General features: G+C 42.8%; 1 protein-coding gene across 1 annotated transcript in view; it reads right to left on the reverse strand.

Annotated features, from left to right (window-relative positions):
- Positions 1-204: 204 nt before the first annotated feature.
- The window catches only part of smarcc1a (SWI/SNF related BAF chromatin remodeling complex subunit C1a), a 35,752-nt gene continuing 15,459 nt past the window's right edge, over positions 205-20,497 (reverse strand). Inside the window, exons 21-28 of the mRNA XM_085366655.1 lie at positions 19,941-20,102; positions 18,839-18,894; positions 17,769-17,922; positions 17,350-17,534; positions 17,001-17,135; positions 12,400-12,757; positions 11,541-11,666; positions 205-1,074 (exon numbers count right to left, since the gene is read on the reverse strand). Coding sequence (XP_085222781.1) covers positions 983-1,074; positions 11,541-11,666; positions 12,400-12,757; positions 17,001-17,135; positions 17,350-17,534; positions 17,769-17,922; positions 18,839-18,894; positions 19,941-20,102 — 1,268 coding nt within the window. The 3' untranslated portion in view covers positions 205-982. The remainder of the gene's footprint in view (positions 1,075-11,540; positions 11,667-12,399; positions 12,758-17,000; positions 17,136-17,349; positions 17,535-17,768; positions 17,923-18,838; positions 18,895-19,940; positions 20,103-20,497) is intronic.

Genomic DNA, 20,497 nt, shown 5'->3' on the forward strand with positions numbered 1-20,497 from the left:
CTATACTCAGATACTGTTAACAGTATTTACAGCTGCCATTTTTGGGGGGTCAAGGAGGATGCACCTTATCAGACAAAGGCAGACCTAAAGTTAAATCTCCGCCTGCCTCTTTGTTCAGTTTTGACTTTATATCTCAAAATCAGCTAGAGGAGAAGTGAGTAAAAAACAGATTCCATACATTAAAAAAAAAAAAAAAAGGCACAAATGACCATCACCCAGCCCTCTGTCTGACACACACATTCACAGACACACACTCACACACACAAAACTACAGTGTATCATTTCAAGAGGAGCGAGAGGTAGATACTCGACAAGACAAGAGTGAGGGCAGGCTGGGTCCCCCATGTGTGTTTTATTCATGTTAATGTCTGAAAAATCTGCTTGCTTCAATACACACATACACACACACACACCACCCACCCCTACAGGTCACACCAGCTCTCTAGTCTCGCTAGCTCCCCCTAGTGTTTGTCTTGGAGAAAGAGGAACCAGACAAAAAGCAGGGCGTGTGTTTTGTGAGACTGGAAGGGGGTTTCAGTGCAATTAAAACAGCACTGGAAAAAGAAAGGAGGAAAAAGAAAAAGAGATGAGACAGTTTTTTTAAATCATTATTTGTTCTGTCTCCTTGTTTTGTTTTCTGTACACAGGGTCATTGTCTAAATCCTTGGTTTGGCCCAACAGAGCAGAAAACAGTGTTTATAAGTAGACGACCCTTGCCGCTGTGCCCTGAGTGGAAGTCTGCATGTATGGTGCATGTGTGAAATGTCAGGTTACCTCTGCTTTTGAACCCTGTGTGTGTCTGTGTGTGTCTGTGTGTGTATCCTGTGATGAAGTTTATAGTAGATGTGAGTGCTGAGTGAAAAATACCGAGCCAGTAGCAAAGGCCATCAAAAAGGGGTTGATGTTCAGAGAGTTAGCTTCAAGCTTGTGTGCTTTTGTGTGTGTGTGTGTGTGTGTGTCCGCGCGTGTTTGTGTGTAGCTCTTAGTTGTCAGCCACTCGCCCACTCGGAGGTGCTGGAGGACCTACAGGAGCAGGAGGGATCGCTTCAGGCTGTGCAGGTGGTGGACCAGGATCTAAGAAGGAAAATCTTGGTTTTAGAGCATAAAGGAAGCAAGCTAAAGTTTGAACTAATATATAAATGAATATGAAGGTAACTGTAATCCTGGTATTTTCAATACCAGTCATGTGTAATGAACCAGTTCTACATGGTATTTAACCCTTTAGTCTGGTGTAGCCCAGCTAGAAAAAAAGAGCAGTGGAAAGTAGTTTTTTTTTTCATGTATAATGTAAAGAATTTAGTCATTTCTTTTTTCTTTTATGTTTAAAGGAAGATGTGGACCAATAAGATTATCTGTTGTCATTTAACTTGGCCAATCAGCAATGAGCTCCCAGTGACCCTTGCTGTTGACCTTGATCACATGATTTCCTGTGTTGCCATTTCGTTCCTGTTCATATAATGCCATGTGCCAGAGAAACTAATGTTCCCGAAGTCGAATCGCTAGGAGTTAAAAGCAAGTCTGCTGCAGTTGTTTTTGGTTGTTCAGAGTTTCACCCTGTCAACGGTCAGGTTTTTTTGTTATCTGGTAAAAGGATGACTCGACAGACGGACCCAGTCTGAAGCAAGCCCCATCGAGGAGCAGTGATTCCACAGTTCCAGTTAACTGGATGGCGAGCCAACCCGAAATTGAAAAGGATTTGCCAAGGTTTTATTGAAGCCAAAGTTTCGTTCCCATTGAAGCTTCAGATACCTGCAGGACTACGAACTTTCTTCCTTCATCGGAGTGTGGTAGGACAAACATTAAACAAACTGAACGGGCCCCAACGATCCATCAGTTATCAGACATTATCCACTCATATAATTGACTCAGAGAAGGCTGTATGCGCGCACTTTTATTTAGTTTGTTATTTTGGGGGAAATATTTTGTATTTTATTTTATTGTTTTTTTTCATTACATTGTTGCAGCTGCTGTGTGTCAAATATAACAAATTTGTGAACAGTATATTGTGGTGTGGTCTCTTCTTATTGGTGTTTATACCTTGGGCTCCTGCCGATCCTAGATCTTCTGATACTGGCTAGTGGGAGTTCGGTCATTCTTAATAATAATTCACAAGTTGGGTTACATAAGTGGCGAGCCAGCCAGGAGCCTAAGAATTTTTAAACATCAGTAATGAGAAATTGTGTCTGACATGGATTTTGTCCAGCGCTCAGGTGTAAAAATTCCCAATGCAGTTATTGTGAGTGGGATCACGAAATCAGAGAAAGATGAAGAAGTTTTAGAGTTTTTGAAAAAGTATGGTGGTGTTAAAACCCTTTTGCCAGTGGATGATGCTACCTCAGAGTTTCATCAAAACCTGATTGTTGAGTACTCAAGTGGCTCAGCTGTAGAAGCTTTAGAGCCTCTTATGCCATACAAGTATGTTGCAGAGGGTGAACCAAATGTCTCTTACTGTGTGAGGGCCTTGGCAAGCGTTTACACTGCTAAGGTGGGTGAAGGTGTCACGAAGTCATACTTGGCTGAATTAAAGGGCTTGGCTAAGCTCAGTGGCAAAACCTATGAGGAAGTATTGAAAGAGATGATATCACAAATCTGTGAGACAACTGAGAATACAGATGAGGCACCTTCCGTCTTACATGATAGCATTGTTGATGAGACACCAATACCACAGCCCCAGTTGCTTTCAGGTCCCTCAAGGGTAAGCAGTGACCAAGGTGTCTCAACTCCAGTTCCACCCTTGCGTGTACAGAAGCCTTCAATAGTGATTAGTGATGTAAATCCCCCTGAAGTTCAGAAGGTCGTTGTTGAGCATATTTTAAGGAAGGATGACATTGGATCACAGATCCATTCTTCAATGCGCATCCGTTCCTTCTCAGGGAAAACTCCCAGGCCTAACAATGAGACAGACTATGAGACTTGGCGCTCACACATTGAGCTGCTTTTAAGTGACCCCAGTATGACCCATCTGCAGGTGTCCAGGAAGATTTTAGAGAATTTGCTTCCACCTGCAGTTGATGTGGTGAAGTGCTTGAGTCCCAGCGCACCCCCAGTAGCCTATCTGCAGTTGCTCGATTCAGCCTTCGGCGCTGTAGAGGATGGTGAGGAGCTTTTTGCTCAGTTCATGAATACCCTTCAGGACCCAGGCGAGAAACCATCAGCTTTCCTCCATCGTTTACAGCTAGCACTAAATTTAGCAGTAAAAAGGGGGGGTATTCCACCTGATGATGTAGACAAACATCTCCTCAAGCAGTTTTGTAGGGGGTGTTGGGATAGTGGATTGCTCTCCAGTCTGCAACTTGAACACAAGAAAAACTGTCCACCGTCATTTTCAGAGCTCTTGCTAATGTTGCGTACCGAAGAAGATAGACAAGCTGCAAAGGTTGATAGGATGAAAAAGCACATTGGTTCATCAAAACGAGTATCTGTCCATGCTCAGAGTTCCTGTGTTTGTGCAGGCGTAAGAGAAAGCCCACAGTGTGGTCCGAAAGCTATTGAGGAACTTCAAAAGCAGATAGCTAGCTTGCAGAGTCAGCTAGCCTCATTTGCATCACAGGAAAAGCTAAGTGAGCGTGCCAACAAGAAACCGGTTAAAAAGACAACCTGTAAATCGAAAATGGACAACACACATCAAGAAGTGCATCGATTAGCCGGAGTAAAACAGACAGGCAGGCCCAGGCCTTGGTATTGTTTTCACTGTGGGGAAGATGGGCATATTGCCACTTCTTGTACAAACCCTGCAAATTCTGCACTAGTTATTGAAAAGAAGAAGCAGTTGGAGAGGAGGCAGCACGCGTGGGAAAGTCAAAGTTGTCCCAGCGACTCCAGTTCACCTTTAAACTAGATCCAGTCTCTGTTGTGGGACAGACAGAGGCTGAAGAACATGCGCAGCGTCCCACAGACGTAAAGATTGTCAGCAAAGCAGGCAAGTGTGTGGATCTAGAGCACTCCAGTAGTGAAAAGCAATCCTTCAGGCTTCCAAAGGGTCTGATTGGTACCAGGAGCACTGCTGAAGTGATAATTGAAGATAAAACATTTAGTTGTCTGCTAGATACCGGCTCGCAAGTGACTACTATCCCCCAATCTTTTTATGAACAACACATGTCAGTGCAGGACATCAAGCCTCTCTATGACCTCTTGGAGGTTGAAGGGGCGAATGGACAGGCTGTACCTTATTTGGGCTACATTGAAACTACTGTCACTTTTCCAAAAGAATTTCTTGGTATGTCTATTGAGGTGCCCACATTAGCTCTCATAGTTCCTGACGTTCGAGCTACCTCAGGGTCCTACTTACTCATAGGGACAAATACACTTGATGTGTTGTATGACATTTATTGCAAAGCTAATCCAGGAGATCCCAAGACATTTCCTCACGGCTACAAAGCGGTCATTAAGGTGCTTGAACTCAGACACAATCAGTCTAACGTCAGTCACCATGGTGTTGTAAAACTGAAGGGCAGAATCTCTCAGGTTGTCCCAGCAGGGGCCACAGTGGTTTTGGAGGGTGTCTCTACTGCCAGCGGTCTTCAGCATGAACAATCAGTTGTTGTTGAGCAGCCTTCCAGTTCCTCTCTACCTGGTGGTCTGCTAGTGAACACTTGTCTGGTTGACCTGTCCAAACAACGACCCTTTAGGCTTCCAGTTGTGATTACCAACCAATCTGAACATGACATTGTCATTCCTGCTAAATGTCAAATTGCTGACATTAGCGCTTACCAATGTATTTTGTCAAAGGAGCAGAGTGTGGTTAACTTGCAAAAGGCAGATCTCACTCAAGAGGCCAATTGTAACTTCAACTTTGGAGAGTCCCCAATCCCTCCCGAGTGGAAGGGTCGTATCACACGACTCCTTAACAACATGCCAGATGTATTTGCGCAACATGACTTGGACTTTGGAAGAACCGACAAGGTGACTCACCACATCAAGCTCTCAGACGAGGCTCCTTTCAAACACCGTGCTCGTCCGCTACACCCTCAAGACATTGAGGCTGTCCGTAGGCACATTCAAGAGCTTCTTGATACAGGTGTAATCAGAGAGTCCGAGTCTCCCTTCTCTTCGCCCATTGTGGTAGTCCGTAAAAAGAATGGCCAGGTCCGGTTGTGCATAGACTACAGAAAACTCAACCTTCAGACAATAAAGGATGCTTACACGCTTCCTAAGCTTGAAGACACCTTCGCGGCTCTCTCTGGTTCCCAGTGGTTTTCTGTGCTTGACCTAAAGTCTGGATATTATCAAATCGAGGTAGATGAAGTGGATAAACCCAAGACGGCCTTTGTCTGCCCTTTGGGCTTCTGGGAATTTAACCGCATGCCGCAAGGCCTGACAAATGCGCCAAGCACATTCCAAAGATTAATGGAGAAGTGCATGGGGGATATGCATTTGAAAGAGGTGCTAGTTTTCCTCGACGACTTGATAGTGTTCTCAAAGACCCTGGAAGAACATGAAACAAGGTTGTTGGAGGTGCTCACTCGGTTGAGAGAGTTTGGATTAAAGTTATCACCTGAAAAGTGTGTGTTTTTCCAGACCTCAGTGCGGTACCTGGGACACATAGTGTCCAGAAATGGAGTTGAGACAGATCCAGAGAAAATCTCTGCCCTTCGTACTTGGCCAGTTCCTCAGACCCTCAGGGAATTGCGATCTTTTCTTGGGTTCGCTGGCTATTATCGAAGGTTCGTAAAAGACTATTCCAGCATTGTGAAGCCCCTCAATGATCTGACTCAGGGCTATCCTCAATCAACCAAAAGGGGTAGATCAAGAGACAGCCAAGAGCATTATCACCATCCCAAAGAGCCGTTTGGGAACCGTTGGACATCAGCTTGCCAGCAGGCATTTGAGTCAGTTATTGAAAAGCTGACAACTGCCCCTGTCCTAGGGTTCGCTGACCCTCAAAAGTCTTATGTGCTCCACACTGATGCTAGCACTACAGGCCTTGGTGCTGTCTTGTACCAGGAGCAGGAAGGGCAGTTACGTGTCATAGCCTATGCAAGCAGAGGGCTGTCGCATAGCGAGTCTCGATACCCAGCGCACAAATTAGAGTTTTTGGCGCTTAAGTGGTCAGTAACAGAAAAGTTTAGTGACTACCTATATGGGAATCACTTTACTGTTGTCACTGATAGCAATCCCTTGACGTACATATTGACGACTGCAAAACTTGATGCAACGAGCTACAGATGGCTCGCAGCTTTGTCTACGTTCACATTCAAGCTGCTGTATCGTCCTGGGAAGCAAAACTGGGATGCGGATGGGTTATCCCGTAGACCCCACGGAGCTCTTGTGGATGATCTGAAATCCCAGAAAGAGAGGGAGCGCATTTTCCAGTTCACTCAGGGTCATCTCGCTGATCTTGAAAATCTCGAGGAAGCCAACCAAGCGGTTGTGAAAGCCATTTGTGAAAGACAGTCAGTGTATAGCGCCAGCTCTGTTAATCCGAGTTTGGATGGCTGTGTTACTCTTGTTGAAACTCTTGCTATGTCCTCTGATGCTGTGCCTGACTGCTATGGACAAGAAGATGAGTTTGGGGGATTGCCTGTTATTCCTCAACTGACTGAGGCTGAGTTGATGGATAAACAGAGAGCTGACCAATGTCTAAGGCATGTCATATCCCAACTTGAGCATGGGGTAAGCCCACCGCCTACTTTAAGGGGTGAACTTCCAGATCTTCCACTCCTACTTCGAGAGGTTGGTCGGTTTCAGCTTATAAATGGCATCTTATACCGGAGACGCCAGCTCGGGTCTCGGGTATCTCACCAGCTAGTACTGCCCCCAGAGCTCAGAGAGACTGTTTTGAGCAGTCTGCATGACCATATAGGTCATATGGGCATTGAGCGCACATTAGATCTCGTTAGGGCCAGGTTCTATTGGCCCAGAATGGCCTTGGATGTAGAGAGGAAAATAAAGACCTGTGGTAGATGTGTGCGCAGAAAGGCGTTGCCTGACAGAGCTGCACCGTTAGTCAACATCAGTACCACAAGGCCACTGGAACTGGTTTGTATGGACTTCCTCTCTCTCGAACCAGACAAAAGTGGAGCTAAAGACATCCTTGTGATCACTGATCACTTTACTAAGTATGCAATTGCTATACCAACATGCAATCAAAAGGCTCGCACAGTAGCTAAGTGCCTATGGGACAATTTTATTGTGCATTACGGGTTCCCAGAAAAGTTGCACAGTGATCAGGGACCTGATTTTGAGTCTCGCACAATAAAAGAGCTCTGTCAGATGGCTGGCATACAGAAGGTTAGAACTACTCCCTACCATCCCAGAGGAAATCCAGTGGAGCGGTTCAATCGCACATTGCTGGACATGCTAGGCACTCTTCAAAACAAAGACAAGTCTCACTGGCGTGATTTTGTGAAGCCCCTTGTTCATGCTTATAATTGCACCAGGAATGAGGTGACTGGATTTGCACCGTACGAGCTTATGTTCGGTCGCCAGCCTCGCCTGCCGGTGGATTTGGCTTTTGGGCTGCCGGTGAAAGAGGAGCAACAGATTTCACACTCACAGTACGTGCAAAATCTGAAATCCCACTTACAAGAGAGTTACAAGGTAGCTACTGGAAATGCTGCCAAGATAGCAGAAAAGAATAAATCCAGATTTGACAGGCGTGTGACTATTTCAGATCTGGAGGTAGGGGACAGAGTATTAGTCAGAAATGTCCGCATTCGTGGAAAAAACAAGATTGCAGACAAGTGGGAGGCAGCCATCTACATAGTCGTAAGCAGAGCAGGATCCCTTCCAGTGTATACTGTGAGACCTGAGAAGAAAGATGGTCCACTGCGGACATTGCATAGGGACCTATTACTCCCTTGTGGCTATCTCCCCAACGAGAGTAGTGACAAGCCGGTAGGGCAGACACAAAGACGCAGGCCAGCAACACGTCTCAGTCCAGTTGCAGACTCCGATCAATTCTCAGAGGCTGAGGATGAGATTTTCCCCAATTACTGGTTCAGAGACGCCCCCAGTTCTGAGATACCTACGGTCACCATTCATCAAGAAACGCACCCTTATTTATCAGTGTCTTCTGGGGAAGATGCACAACTTCCAGAATTTTGTCCCTCAGTTAAAGGTTCTACTGCTCGATATCCAAGCTGCAATCCACAGACTGACCAGTTATGTAACTTACCTGTTGACAGTCCAGATTCAGCAACTCTTCCAGTGTCTGAGAGTCACTGTCATGACACAGAAATCGTGAGCGATGACCAAAATCCACCAGCAGAGATGGAGACCGAAAGGATTGCACCTGGAAGTGATTGTCATGACTTGAATCCCGGGTTATCTTCTCTTGCTCCAAACCTGTCTACGGATGTTGAGGCGGCAGGTCGAACTGAAATGGGATTGTCAAATGAGTCACCAACAGATGAATCTCCTGAAGAGCTCTCAGTAGACCAGACACTGATTGGAAGCCAAGACCAACCTGGTTCTGCTAGACGATCAAATAGGGAGCGAGAACCGCCTAAACGCCTTCAGTATGTGAAACTTGGGCATCCACTTATAGCGGTGGTGCAATCTCTGTTCCAGGGTTTAACCACGGCTTTTACAGACATTTTGGATGAGGGTTATCACCCATTAGATTGCCCTGTCCAGACCCATCAGACAGTAATTACCCAACCATTGCCATGCAACGGGGCGTGCATGAGTTCAGTGGGGGAGGTTGTAGCCCAGCTAGAAAAAAAGAGCAGTGGAAAGTAGTTTTTTTTTTCATGTATAATGTAAAGAATTTAGTCATTTCTTTTTTCTTTTATGTTTAAAGGAAGATGTGGACCAATAAGATTATCTGTTGTCATTTAACTTGGCCAATCAGCAATGAGCTCCCAGTGACCCTTGCTGTTGACCTTGATCACATGATTTCCTGTGTTGCCATTTCGTTCCTGTTCATATAATGCCATGTGCCAGAGAAACTAATGTTCCCGAAGTCGAATCGCTAGGAGTTAAAAGCAAGTCTGCTGCAGTTGTTTTTGGTTGTTCAGAGTTTCACCCTGTCAACGGTCAGGTTTTTTTGTTATCTGGTAAAAGGATGACTCGACAGACGGACCCAGTCTGAAGCAAGCCCCATCGAGGAGCAGTGATTCCACAGTTCCAGTTAACTGGATGGCGAGCCAACCCGAAATTGAAAAGGATTTGCCAAGGTTTTATTGAAGCCAAAGTTTCGTTCCCATTGAAGCTTCAGATACCTGCAGGACTACGAACTTTCTTCCTTCATCGGAGTGTGGTAGGACAAACATTAAACAAACTGAACGGGCCCCAACGATCCATCAGTTATCAGACATTATCCACTCATATAATTGACTCAGAGAAGGCTGTATGCGCGCACTTTTATTTAGTTTGTTATTTTGGGGGAAATATTTTGTATTTTATTTTATTGTTTTTTTTCATTACATTGTTGCAGCTGCTGTGTGTCAAATATAACAAATTTGTGAACAGTATATTGTGGTGTGGTCTCTTCTTATTGGTGTTTATACCTTGGGCTCCTGCCGATCCTAGATCTTCTGATACTGGCTAGTGGGAGTTCGGTCATTCTTAATAATAATTCACAAGTTGGGTTACACTGGCTTTCATCATTTGCATTTCTCTGTGCAGTCGCAGCTGCACTGTCTCTTCTGTCATATTCAAGACAACATTACAACACTGCTTCACTAAGTGATAAGCTTGGACGTGAAGAGCTTTTCACAGAACCAGAAATTCTCAAAGACCGCTTTTTCAGTGGTTCAAGTGGCTACCATCCTCCTCCAGTACAATTTATTCATCACAGGTTAATTGTGGATGCAATTTGTAAAGCTGATATCTGACTTTAAGAGCTCTCTCTACTGGATGATGAGGCAAAATACATCAAAAACAGTCCGTATCTTTAAAGACAAAAAGGTTTCATCTCATCACAACAATCTACAACGCTTAACCTAGCTACAGGGCAATTATTAGACTAACACACACAGCAGTGGTGTGAGGCTTTAAATTAAAGCCCGCATTGATTTCTGGTAACCATAACTTATGCTGATGGGCAACATAAATGACATCCTAAGGCATGAAGAAAATTGTATTTTTCTCCTCCTTTAAAAAAAATAATTACAGGTTAGGTATCAAAAAGTGCAAACATAGCTTTAAAAGTTAACAGTCTAAGAATTAATGGTATCGCTATAATATGTCACCTGCAATAAATCGAACAAATTTTGTTTCTCTTGAGGAATGTAAATAGGGATGGGTACCGGTTCTGACATAAACGGTAGTAACCAGACCGAAAAGCAGCGCACATTTCGGTGCTTTATTTCGGTGCTTTTTTTTCCTGAGCTGTGATACACTTCTAGCCAATCATTTTACGTTTCCGAGGATAGTAGGTGGGGCCAGGTACGTACGTTCTTTTATGCAGAGCTACAGATTAAAAATGTCCAAGGCGAAGCGGTCAAAAGTCTGGCTGTACTTCACAGCAAAATATGCAAACTCAGCAGCCTGCAACAAGTGCTTTAAGCTGATACTGTGATACTGTCAAAGGAAGTAACACCAAGAATCCGATGAAACACCTGGCGACGCATAGCGTTTTTTTTTTTAAAAGCCGAGAAATGCGCCGTATTTGATGGCAGCAGCAGCCGTTCTTCTCTGCGTGAGTAGCTTAATGTTGTTCGTGTGTAATTTACGTTGAGTAGGCTAACCACGTTATTACATTAATGCATGTAAGGTGAACTAGCAAACATCATCATAGCTACATGCGGCTGTCTTCTTGTTTGATGGCAGATACTCCCTTCACCCTGGCCAAAAAGGCTAAAATGACCAAAGAAAAAGAGGGAAACAGCTAAACATGAGAGGTTTTTGGACAAAGTTTGTATTTTTTCCATTGTTTAAGCACTGCTTCCAGCCAAGAGTGATACCATATATGCCCCATAGCTGCAGAAAAGGCTAACATTGTTATCTTTTTACAAAAAACCAGCTGACCATGAGAGGTTTTTGGACCAATTTTGTGTTCTCCATGAGCACCGGCACCGTTTCAAAAGTACCGATTTGGCACCGGTATCGGATAAAACCTAAACGATACCCATCCCTAAATGTAAATGCTGAGAAGTCTCTTTAATACAATGCAAAACAAAAAATACGATTAAGTAACACCATTCAAAGAGTTCAAATTTCAGCTTTAGTACACGTGGAAACACAAACAGCAGCTGCCAAAAAACTTAAATGCATATCATTACACTGGTGCTTAATTTCAGATGCTGATTGGCTGCTTTACAAGGTTAGAGAAATCAATGCAAACCACAGGGTCTGTGCGTGCTGTGATGCTAATAAGCAGCAATGATCCAAATGTTTAGCTGCAGCTGACATTCAAAGTAAATACCAGCTGTCAGCTCCGGGTCAAAGCATTATTTGAATTTCCCAGAAAGATTTTTTTTCTTAGGTTGTTTGTTGGGTAAATAAAGGATCCTAGAAACAAGGCCATAATTTAGCGTGTATTGGTTTTGGTGAATTAAATTTTCACAAATCAACAGAAATAAACCACCTTGAGTTTGCTTATACATATTCAAAAACAACACAAGCATAATGAGAGGGTGACTATTTATACTTACACATGCCGTTGGGGGCTCCGGGGTGGCGTGGGGGCATCATGGGAGGCATGCCACCGGGAGGAGGCCCAGCAGAAGGAGGGCCAGACATCATACGTCCAGGCATTGGCTGACCTGGTCCCATTGGTCCTGCAGCATGAAAAGTACAAATAAGAGAAATCAGACACATGGAGATCAGATGGACATAAGGAAGAAAACCTACATGAGGTGCTTCAAACCAGAAACAAACACTCAACCAACAACTAACATGATTTTGTAGAGAAAAAAAGCCATTTAATCCATTCTGTCCTTATTCTCTGAGAACACTTGATATGTTATTTTGCTGAAGTTTAATGTAATGAGCCAATTATGTCCACATTTTCCTGCAGTTCCCAAAAGCAAATAATCACCAAGGGTTAGTCCAAATGACCAAAATACCAGTCCAAATTAGTGGGACTTTAATAAAGTAATTCATGTAGCTGTTCTTTTAGGTAGATTAAGGCATCATTTATAAAAAATAAATTAAAAAAAATAGAAAAAGAAAAAAGATTAAAATTGTTAAGCAAGTTAGCAGTTACTACCAAGCTGGCTAACAAGTGGCCAAGATCTAAGACTACAAAACATAGCTGCTAGTATAACTTTGGGTATATATGAAAGACAACCCACTAAAGGCAGCAGAGAGTAGCTACTGAGCTATCAATATCTGATATGGCAAATGTGTAAAACAAACAAAGTCATAACCTGGTAAAGCTGCTGACATTCTTTCCATATGAAAATGCTAATATTTCACAATATCTAAAAGCACACATCTGCTCCCCCTGTTTCAAAGCTCCTTAATCTCTGTATCACTTTGAGCACCAGTGTAGTTTTCCTTTCCCTTCACCTGTCTGTCCTGGGTGGTGAGGGGCCATTGGGTGGTGACCCATTGGGGGGTAGCCAGGGTGCATTGCAGCGCCGGGTGGGGGCCCTCCATGGTGTGGTGGAGGTGCTCCGTGGTGGGGAGGAGGTCCTCCGTGGTGTGGTGTAGGTCCTCCTGGGTGCATGCCTGGTGGAGGGGGCCCAGAGTGTGGTCCAGCCCCAGGCCCCTGTCCCTGTCCTTGGGCCTGGGCAGCTGCAGCAGCAGCAGCCGCGGCTGCCGCTTGCTGCTCCATCTGCTGCCTCGCCTTCATTTCGGCGTATTTGAGTTGCTCCATGTGGAACGCCTGACGCTCAGTTAGCAGCTGCTGCCTCTGAAGCTCCAACTGCACAGAAATGCAGGAACCATGAGGAAAGATTATTTTAAGACAGTTATAATACCAAATACCACCAACAACTGGCAGGTATTGCAGTACATAAAGTTACATTTTCATTGCTTTATATCCTGATAAAGTCTGCTTTACGCCAAAAAGGTGCACACTGACAAAATGCAGGCCTGCATATTTTACAGGGCAGAAGCCTAACTTATGAATACCATGGCCATGAAATCGAAACACAGTTTTTACACATAGAGGTTTTCTTGTTACAGGCCACAAAGGTATATTTTACAACTACTTTTAAAAACTTTTTTTTTTTTTAAATCTTTAAAAACTGTGCATGCATTTAAGAACTGAAGAGCTCGTGCTCATTTCCATTTTGTCCAACTAAACAGGTCGCTGTTTTGGCCATTCCTGATGTCAATCAGCGGCCTTTCCTGAACTTCTCTAGTCTGGCAGCAATAATTCTTCCTCCAGACTGAACTTGCAGCAGATGTACAGCTAGTGTGTGTGCAGCTATGCTGAGATGAATGAGCGAAGTCCTACAATAACTACATAGGCCACTGCACTCACCACACATTCCTTATACTGATGAGACTGGACCCACAGTATCATCAGGTGGGTATTTCAAAACATGGATATAAAAATAAAGAACTACAGCCAAAGTCAAAAAGAAAGTTTATGAAGCTAAAAAGAAATAAACTAGCTTCATGACAAAAATCAGAAAAAGAAAGGGGGAGGTCTGTTCAGTTCCTTCTGCATAGCACATACAGCTCTAAATAAAGCCTTGTGTTTCTTTGTTTTGGAGTCTCAGTGTTTTACAGTTTATGTTAGGAACAGCAGCAGGAGTGGGTTGGTTTCATTCCAGCGTTCAGAAAGCCTCTTTAACCAGACTCCTTTTCATGCACTGTTTACAGCTGTACACTGCCAATGCCGCTACCGTGAAAACACAGTTTTACACTCTCACTAGCGTCTCCAGGGATTGTGCAGGGACAGAACACACACAAACAAGAGCTGAGAGTCATTCATTTGCTCTGTCGGGGCAGGTAACACTTTCACTTGCCTCACTGAACAACAGCTTTGCTTTGGAAAAAATGTTCTCCTCACAGAGAATTAATGCTGTGTCTCTTTTTCAATCTCTATGGAAGACTTGGGCCAAGTGGGGACAAACCTGTTGACTGGCCAATATCTGTTGATGAATTAAATCTTTATTAGTTACTTGTGCCAATATAGCAACAGAAGAAGCGAAACTTTGTAACGCAGTCTTTTCTGGACAACTCCAAAGGATGTGCTAATCCAAATAGTTATATTTCTTTTTCATTTTAAAGTGTTTTACAATTATTTTACTTTTTTTTTTAAACAGTCTAATAAAGACTTCTAACAAGTAAGGATATTTGTGTATTTACCTATTAATTATATGGTAGTGGTGTAATGTGTGCACTCATGTTCCACCTTTAAACCTCCTAAAATATTGACATTTGTCCCAACTTAAAATGTCTGTTCTTAAATTTAGGAGTTTAAATCAAACATTCAACTTTATCTCAATATTTTTGTTACACGTGTTGTTCTTTTTATAAAAAAATATTTCACAGGCTAAGATGGGGTATCTGTAAGTATGAACAAGTTAAATGTAAGACCTTTATAACACAATCTTAAGAGAATATGCTGTGAAAGTCGCATAAAAGTGAAATATACCCTTCCCAAGGAAACCTGTTGATGGCAAGTTAAAATGGTGTTTAAGGAAACGTACAAATATTTGGTTAATTTTAAAACACCATCCCAATATTTATCTTTTCAGACTGCTACAGTAAACCATTTGCACATATGCAAAACCTATTAGGTGAAACCTTAACGATGCAGTCATGCTGTATGAGCTAATTGAGTAGCATTATGTGCCGGAGATTTTCACGGTGGTGAGAATGAAAACGTTCTTGACTCTGTGGTGTAGTGGTTGAAACATTTGGCGCACACAAAAGATCCCCGGCTCAAGGCTGAGAGGAGACACAAACAAGGCTTTAAGCCTTGATTATTGTGTGTATCTGTGACGTCCATGTGGCTGCCTGTTTTTTGCCACTGCTCGGACTTGTCTGCAGAGAATTTACATTACAATGCATGAGCCTTGAGTAGCAGACTTCAAAATGAGTACTCTGCTGTTGGGTCACCAAAAACATCCAAAACAAGCAGTTCTGGATCTCCCCACAATGTACAGGGAGTGCAGAATTATTAGGCAAATGAGTATTTTGTCCACATCATACTCTTCATGCATGTTGTCTTACTCCAAGCTGTATAGGCTCGAAAGCCTACTACCAATTAAGCATATTAGGTGATGTGTATCTCTGTAATGAGAAGGGGTGTGGTCTAATGACATCAACACCCTATATTAGGTGTGCATAATTATTAGGCAACTTTCTTTCCTTTGGCAAAATGGGTCAAAAGAAGGACTTGACAGGCTCAGAAAAGTCAAAAATAGCGAGATATCTTGCAGAGGGATGCAGCAGTCACAAAATTGCCAAGCTTCTGAAGCGTGATCATCGAACAATCAAGCGTTTCATTCAAAATAGTCAACAGGGTCGCAAGAAGCGTGTGGAAAAACCAAGGCGCAAAATAACTGCCCATGAACTGAGAAAAGTCAAGCGTGCAGCTGCCAAGATGCCACTTGCCACCAGTTTGGCCATATTTCAGAGCTGCAACATCACTGGAGTGCCCAAAAGCACAAGGTGTGCAATACTCAGAGACATGGCCAAGGTAAGAAAGGCTGAAAGACGACCACCACTGAACAAGACACACAAGCTGAAACGTCAAGACTGGGCCAAGAAATATCTCAAGACTGGTTTTTCTAAGGTTTTATGGACTGATGAAATGAGAGTGAGTCTTGATGGGCCAGATGGATGGGCCCGTGGCTGGATTGGTAAAGGGCAGAGAGCTCCAGTCCGACTCAGACGCCAGCAAGGTGGAGGTGGAGTACTGGTTTGGGCTGGTATCATCAAAGATGAGCTTGTGGGGCCTTTTTGGGTTGAGGATGGAGTCAAGCTCAACTCCCAGTCCTACTGCCAGTTTCTGGAAGACACCTTCTTCAAGCAGTGGTACAGGAAGAAGTCTGCATCCTTCAAGAAAAACATGATTTTCATGCAGGACAATGCTCCATCACACGCGTCCAAGTACTCCACAGCGTGGCTGGCAAGAAAGGGTATAAAAGAAGAAAAACTAATGACATGGCCACCTTGTTCACCTGATCTGAACCCCATTCCGAACCTGTGGTCCATCATCAAATGTGAGATTTACAAGGAGGGAAAACAGTACACCTCTCTGAACAGTGTCTGGGAGGCTGTGGTTGCTGCTGCACGCAATGTTGATGGTGAACAGATCAAAACACTGACAGAATCCATGGATGGCAGGCTTTTGAGTGTCCTTGCAAAGAAAGGTGGCTATGTTGGTCGCTGATTTGTTTTTGTTTTGTTTTTGAATGTCAGAAATGTATATTTGTGAATGTGGAGATGTTATATTGGTTTCACTGGTAAAAATAAATAATTGAAATGTTTGTTTTTTGTTAAGTTGCCTAATAATTATGCACAGTAATAGTCACCTGCACACACAGATATCCCCCTAAAATAGCTAAAACTAAAAACAAACTAAAAACTACTTCCAAAAACATTCAGCTTTGATATTAATGAGTTTTTTGGGTTCATTGAGAACATGGTTGTTGTTCAATAATAAAATGATTCCTCAAAAATACAACTTGCCTAATAATTCTGCACTCCCTATAGTATAATAACCACACGAGGTTAATCCCAGATTAATGGGATGGCTGTGTCAGGAAGGGCATCTGGCATGAAATCTGTGCCAAACCAAGCATGCAGAGCCATCCGCTGTGGTGACCTCTTGGGAAATACGGAAGCAGCTAAAAGTAACCTGTGACTAAAAACATTCTCCTTTGACTTCAAGTCTTTTTAAAAAACGTATTAGTTGCATTAATAATTTTATAGACCTTTTAAAGATCTGTAGACACTTTGTCTGAGAGGTGGGTACTTTATAAATCTGTCTTTGCTTCAAACAGCTAATTTTCCACTTTAGAGACTAGGCGTAGTTTTAAAGTGCCGGATGAACTTCTGTTAACAGCTCACCTTCATTTTTGATAACCACAGTTATAAGCCTTTACTGAGCATTAGAGGATTTGAGTGCCTGCATTAACTGAAAGTGAAGAGTCCAGCTGCCCAACAGAATACAACATTGTATTGAAGTATTTCTGACTTACAGCCTCTTTCTCACGGTCCATGATGGTCTCAAGTTCCTCAAAGTGTCTCAACTTGATCTCCAGTTTCTTCATCTGGGTCTCGACCAGCAGAGCCACCAAGGACTTGATCTTCCGCTCCTCCACTGCTGCCAAATGCTAAAAGGAAGGCAATGGGCTGATGGTCAATATCTAATCAATGCTAAATAACCATTTCCAGCATTTTACTATTTTAACACAAAAAAAAAAAAGTACAGGATTCCATCAGAACAACAGGTACACAAAATTATAGCAGCAACACAGTGTCATTTGAGAAAAGCTGAAGTTGTTCCATGCAATTGCTGTTGCAGAGTCAGCAGTCCTGCAGTCTTACCTTGGCTTTTGTGGCAGCAGATGCCAAGGCAGCAGCAGCCGCAGTGGCAATGTTTCCTTCTCCGATATCATGTTCCAGCTTCTTGCCCTTGTCCTCTCCCTCCTCTGTAGGGGTTTTCTCCTCCTTCTCCTTCTCCTTCTCCTGGTCTGAAGATGATGTCTCCATAGACTCCTCTTTGTCTTTGTCTGATAAGGAAAAGAAAAAATAGAAAAGATCAAGCACTTTATGTAGACTTTTCAAAGAATGTGTGTGGAAAAACATTATCAGATTTTACAGACTAATTAAACAATAAAACATTAAATAAATTAGCAAATCATCAGGATAATCAACCAGAAGTAGACCCTTTAAATTGCAATTTAAAAACAAAGTTGCATGCCTGTGAAATGGAGCTTTAGTTTCACTTTGGCATAAACTGTTACCTGCTTGAGCGGTCTTAGCCTCCCCTCCCTCTTCATTCTCTTCTTCACGCTCCGATGCCTCCGCTCCCTCTTTTTTCACCTTTTCTGTTGCTTCTGTCTTGTCGCTCTTCTCGGCAGACTCGCTCGGCTTCTCAGCTTCATCCTTCAACTCACCCTGAAGGTTGAGGAAAATCAAAAATGGTAGGCGTGCCACCACAGAAGGAAAAAAAAACCCAACAACAACAACTGTACTGCGAGTCTGAATTTAAGATTTGCTCTGAGATTTGAGAAATAAGTGTGGTTCAGAGTAGCTAGCTGCTTAAAAGTGTTGAATAAAGGACATTCATTCAAGGTTTTTCACCTACAAAATGCTGCGAGTACACTCAATAGTTGATCAAATCTCGCCCCTGTTAACTTTCTTCCCCCAATCACTAATGTAAGAGAATAATTAAGTCAACAGCCACTAGTGTCATTACATTCACTCGCTTTTTAAAGCACGAGACGAAGGCTAAAAGTAAATGAACTGGAAAGTTCTAAATTGTGCAAAAAATAAGTGAAGTGGCTATCAATGTAATAAGTGACAGGTCATCTGTCTGTACAGGAACACTCATGAACCTGTTACAGCATGCCAGACTATCTGAAGCTGTAACCTTGTAATAACATCAGAATAATGTAGTTAGTCTTTGTTTTGTTTCATTTTTTACTCTTGAGCAAAACATGATTAACTGATCTGGCTGGTAGTAAGACACTTCGCAATATTTTGCAATTAATACACTCTTAATAAAACCTGAGGTATAATTCAAACCATAGTTTTGATCAAAATAATCTACCTCACCATTGAATGGGATTATGTTGCATCTCCATTACCAATGCTTGTCACCCCAAGTCTGGTTATATTGTGTACTTTCAATGAAAAACCTAAACCATGAATGAATTCAGGTATGCACATGGCCCGAGTTGGATGTTTTAATCTGATTTATTAATCAGTTTGACCTTTTAATTAGTAGGGGATGTATTATAATATCCATTTATAAATAGATGTTTTCCTATGAGACAGTGAACATCTGAAGATGCATGAAAGGTGGTCTCACCTTGTCAACCTGCTGGGAGTCGGAGTCTGTTTCCATCTTTTCCGGCTCTGTGGTTTCTGTAATTGACAGCAAGACTGAAAAATCAGCATCTGTCAGACAGATAAAACTAACAAAGAGGGTCGGAGCTTATTTTAAATACATTCTAAATTTACATAGATATTACCAACATTTGTGATATGACTGTAGCTGAATATATCATCCTGTCTGGAGTGAAATTAACTTATTGATTTACTGAGATAAACAACATCAAAAAGCATCGTTTGACATGCAGGTACTAAGGTTGAAAGCACTTTAAATGAATAGGCCCACAGGAAATGATAAGTGTTGTGTGTACACTCACACGTGACCGGGTGAATACATGCGTGTGGCTGAGTGTTAAACCATGTCACGGGTGCACTTGAGCGTATGTTAAGAGTTTGAATATTGATTTCGTGCCAGTTGAGTGCTTTAGGCTAAAGGAGGCATGGAACACATTTAAACTTATTGATTACAACTGTAGCTCAAGAGAGCATTAATCTTTAACAAGTGATAAGTATTGTGTGTGTGTGTGTTTGTTTGTGTGCAGGGGCAATGTGGGTAATTTTCAAGACAACACAGAGAGAGAGAAAGCGATGAGAACATCCATGAGTGTGTTGACCCAGTTTTCTCCTTCACCTCCTCCCACTGCGCTGCCCCATCTGCAACCGCAGCTTTAATCCACTGGTTACCACAGCAGTGTACACAGAAACACCACATCATTTCACAATATGTCTTTACTCCTCAGTAGCCTGCTGGTAAAAGGACTGATGTGTAGCAAAAGTCAAATACGAGCCTAAATATGATGAGAAACATCGGTTAGCCTGGACATATGCACAGAGCAGCAATTTACATTAGAGTGGACATCCCTCATTGCTGAATAACATCGTGATGTTGGAGCTGGTCACAAAACTACCAAATCTCACCAAAGACAGATGATTATTTTAGATGATACCTGCCTTCCCCCAACAGGAAATGCTTGAGGTATTACACCTTCTAACATGTTTAGAAATACGTTAAAGACTTTCGAGGTTGGCTTGGAGGCATCAGCCTGTCTTTCTTTACTATCTGTACAAACAACACTCACCAGTCTTTTCTGGCTCCTCGGGGGCAGTTCCAGCGATGCCGCTGCTCTCCAAACCAAAGGCGGGATCCACCTTCCCAGTAGTTCTGGCTGCCTCCTGCACCTTCTTCACGTGAGCCTCCACCAACTCAGCTGGCACCTCTTCACGTACACGAGAGAACTCCTCTGCAAACAAAGAGTGGATGTTTTTTTACTTTCAGACTCTCATTGATAGTAATATGACATTTCATTAGTTCATGGTGTGCTCAGACATGAAGCTAGTATTATATTCCCAAGCATGCCAGCTGGACTGTGCAGCTCGTGTTTATTCACTTTATAATGACAAAGTAGTCACATATGCACAGACCGTTTTTGGAGCTGCTTTCAGTATTGTGTGTTCACTTGGTGTTCTCTTTTTATTTAGTTTCAAAAAGCAGTAGTAACAGTGTTAATTACTCACAGAGCTAAACCATTTTTTTTACCTGTACATAGCTACTTTCCCCCTGTTATTCTTCCCACTTAAAAAGAAAAATAAAAGCCACACATCAGTATCGGCTCATATTCTAACTTAGCTGACAACA

Source organism: Diplotaxodon limnothrissa, linkage group LG11 (assembly GCF_057381915.1).
Source record: "Diplotaxodon limnothrissa isolate DT_005_m linkage group LG11, D_limnothrissa_male_GT1.1, whole genome shotgun sequence".
Lineage (NCBI taxonomy): Eukaryota > Metazoa > Chordata > Actinopteri > Cichliformes > Cichlidae > Diplotaxodon > Diplotaxodon limnothrissa.